General features: G+C 31.5%; 1 protein-coding gene across 1 annotated transcript in view; it reads right to left on the bottom strand.

Moving 5' to 3' along the window:
- The window catches only part of LOC119593026 (X-ray repair cross-complementing protein 6-like), a 22,197-nt gene that overhangs the window by 11,644 nt on the left and 9,095 nt on the right, over positions 1–1,458 (bottom strand). The window contains 1 exon segment of the mRNA XM_037941923.1: positions 1,202–1,379. Coding sequence (XP_037797851.1) covers positions 1,202–1,379 — 178 coding nt within the window.

Genomic DNA, 1,458 nt, shown 5'->3' with positions numbered 1-1,458 from the left:
AAATATGCTGTGAATGGTAGATAGTGCAAAGTATATGAATATATACTTCTTCCCTTAATTTTTTTGATGGGTAAGTCATTATGTAGACGTAATCAATCAATAATTACTCAAGATCTACCCAAAAATCTAAAAATGATTATTATTCTAAGACACTGGTTCTCAAACTTTTTCATATCTTTATCCCTGGCAGTGTTGTGATAGATGACCTTGATGCTTAGCCAATTCCTCTTAACTTATGAGAGGTTAAGGGAAAGAAAAACATCAAAATGCCTAATTCTGAATGGATTTTATATGTAAGATTTTTATTCTACTGATGAAAAAGAGAAATATGAGATAATTTCTTTGACAAAAAAATTAAAATAAACATTGTTTTTTTTATAACAAGATGGAAGTAAAACATAATTTCTTTGATAATTAAAGGAAAATATAATTTTTTTCTCTATCACTAATGGGATATATGATACTGTTTGTCCTTCAATTTATTGGATGGGGACATCTCATCAGGAAAAAATTTATTTCAGTCATGCGACAAAGATGCATAATGACCAATATATGAACGTTCTTCTCAAATCTTGGTTAGTAGTGTTACCAGCTCTTTTTTACTAATACAATGTTACTCTAACTTTTAGAAATTGCCTCAATACCCACAGAAATGGCATCATTATCCTCATTTGGGTAATTACTTCCAGTTTGAGAACCAGTGTTCAGAGGAATATAAAACCATATGCTTATATAACATAAATGCTTAGTACATAGATAGTGTGCCATTGTAAAGGGCTATAAAAACAAGCAAAGGAAAAACATACATATATAACACCCTGTATGTAGGTATAGACTGTGAGATTATATTTCAACTTCATATTATAATTTTCAAAGGCAAGTACTTGCCTACACAAGCAAAAACTAGAGATATACAAAATCATTTTATCTAATTTTGTTTAATGCCCATTTTCCTATCAATTCTACACAAAAATTATGAAATATTAATATTTGCTCAATTTTGAGTCCCCATAATATCATTAATTCTTGATGAATATGCAAAGACGTACCAGAATCTAATCAAGTTTTAAAACAAGAAGCTACACATTGCAGGAATTTTCAAACGTATACACTTCACAAAGCTTTTGAAACATAAATGTTACCAAAGATTTTTTGTTAAAATCACTCTTCTCACTACCAGAGATAAATTGCGTAAACTTACTTCCCATGAGTTCTTCAAGCTGCAGGACCTTCTCTGCTCCTGGACGCTCAAGTTCTTGCAAAATGTAGATACCTGGGACGTCAATGTTGTTCTTTGATTCCTTCGTGTTGTAGAGAACCACAGCACTGAGGTCTTGGTCGCTTGAGATGATCTTTCTCATCATTGTTGCATGAGCACACTAGATGGTGAACAAAGAAATACAATTAGCCATTCTGGTAGTGAAAGCTTACAAATACAAATCAGTCATTAGTGACTTC

This window comes from Penaeus monodon, chromosome 31 (assembly GCF_015228065.2).
Source record: "Penaeus monodon isolate SGIC_2016 chromosome 31, NSTDA_Pmon_1, whole genome shotgun sequence".
Classification (NCBI taxonomy): Eukaryota; Metazoa; Arthropoda; class Malacostraca; order Decapoda; family Penaeidae; genus Penaeus; species Penaeus monodon.
Note: the sequence above shows the minus strand (reverse complement) of the source record. Positions and strands in the feature narration are given on the sequence as shown.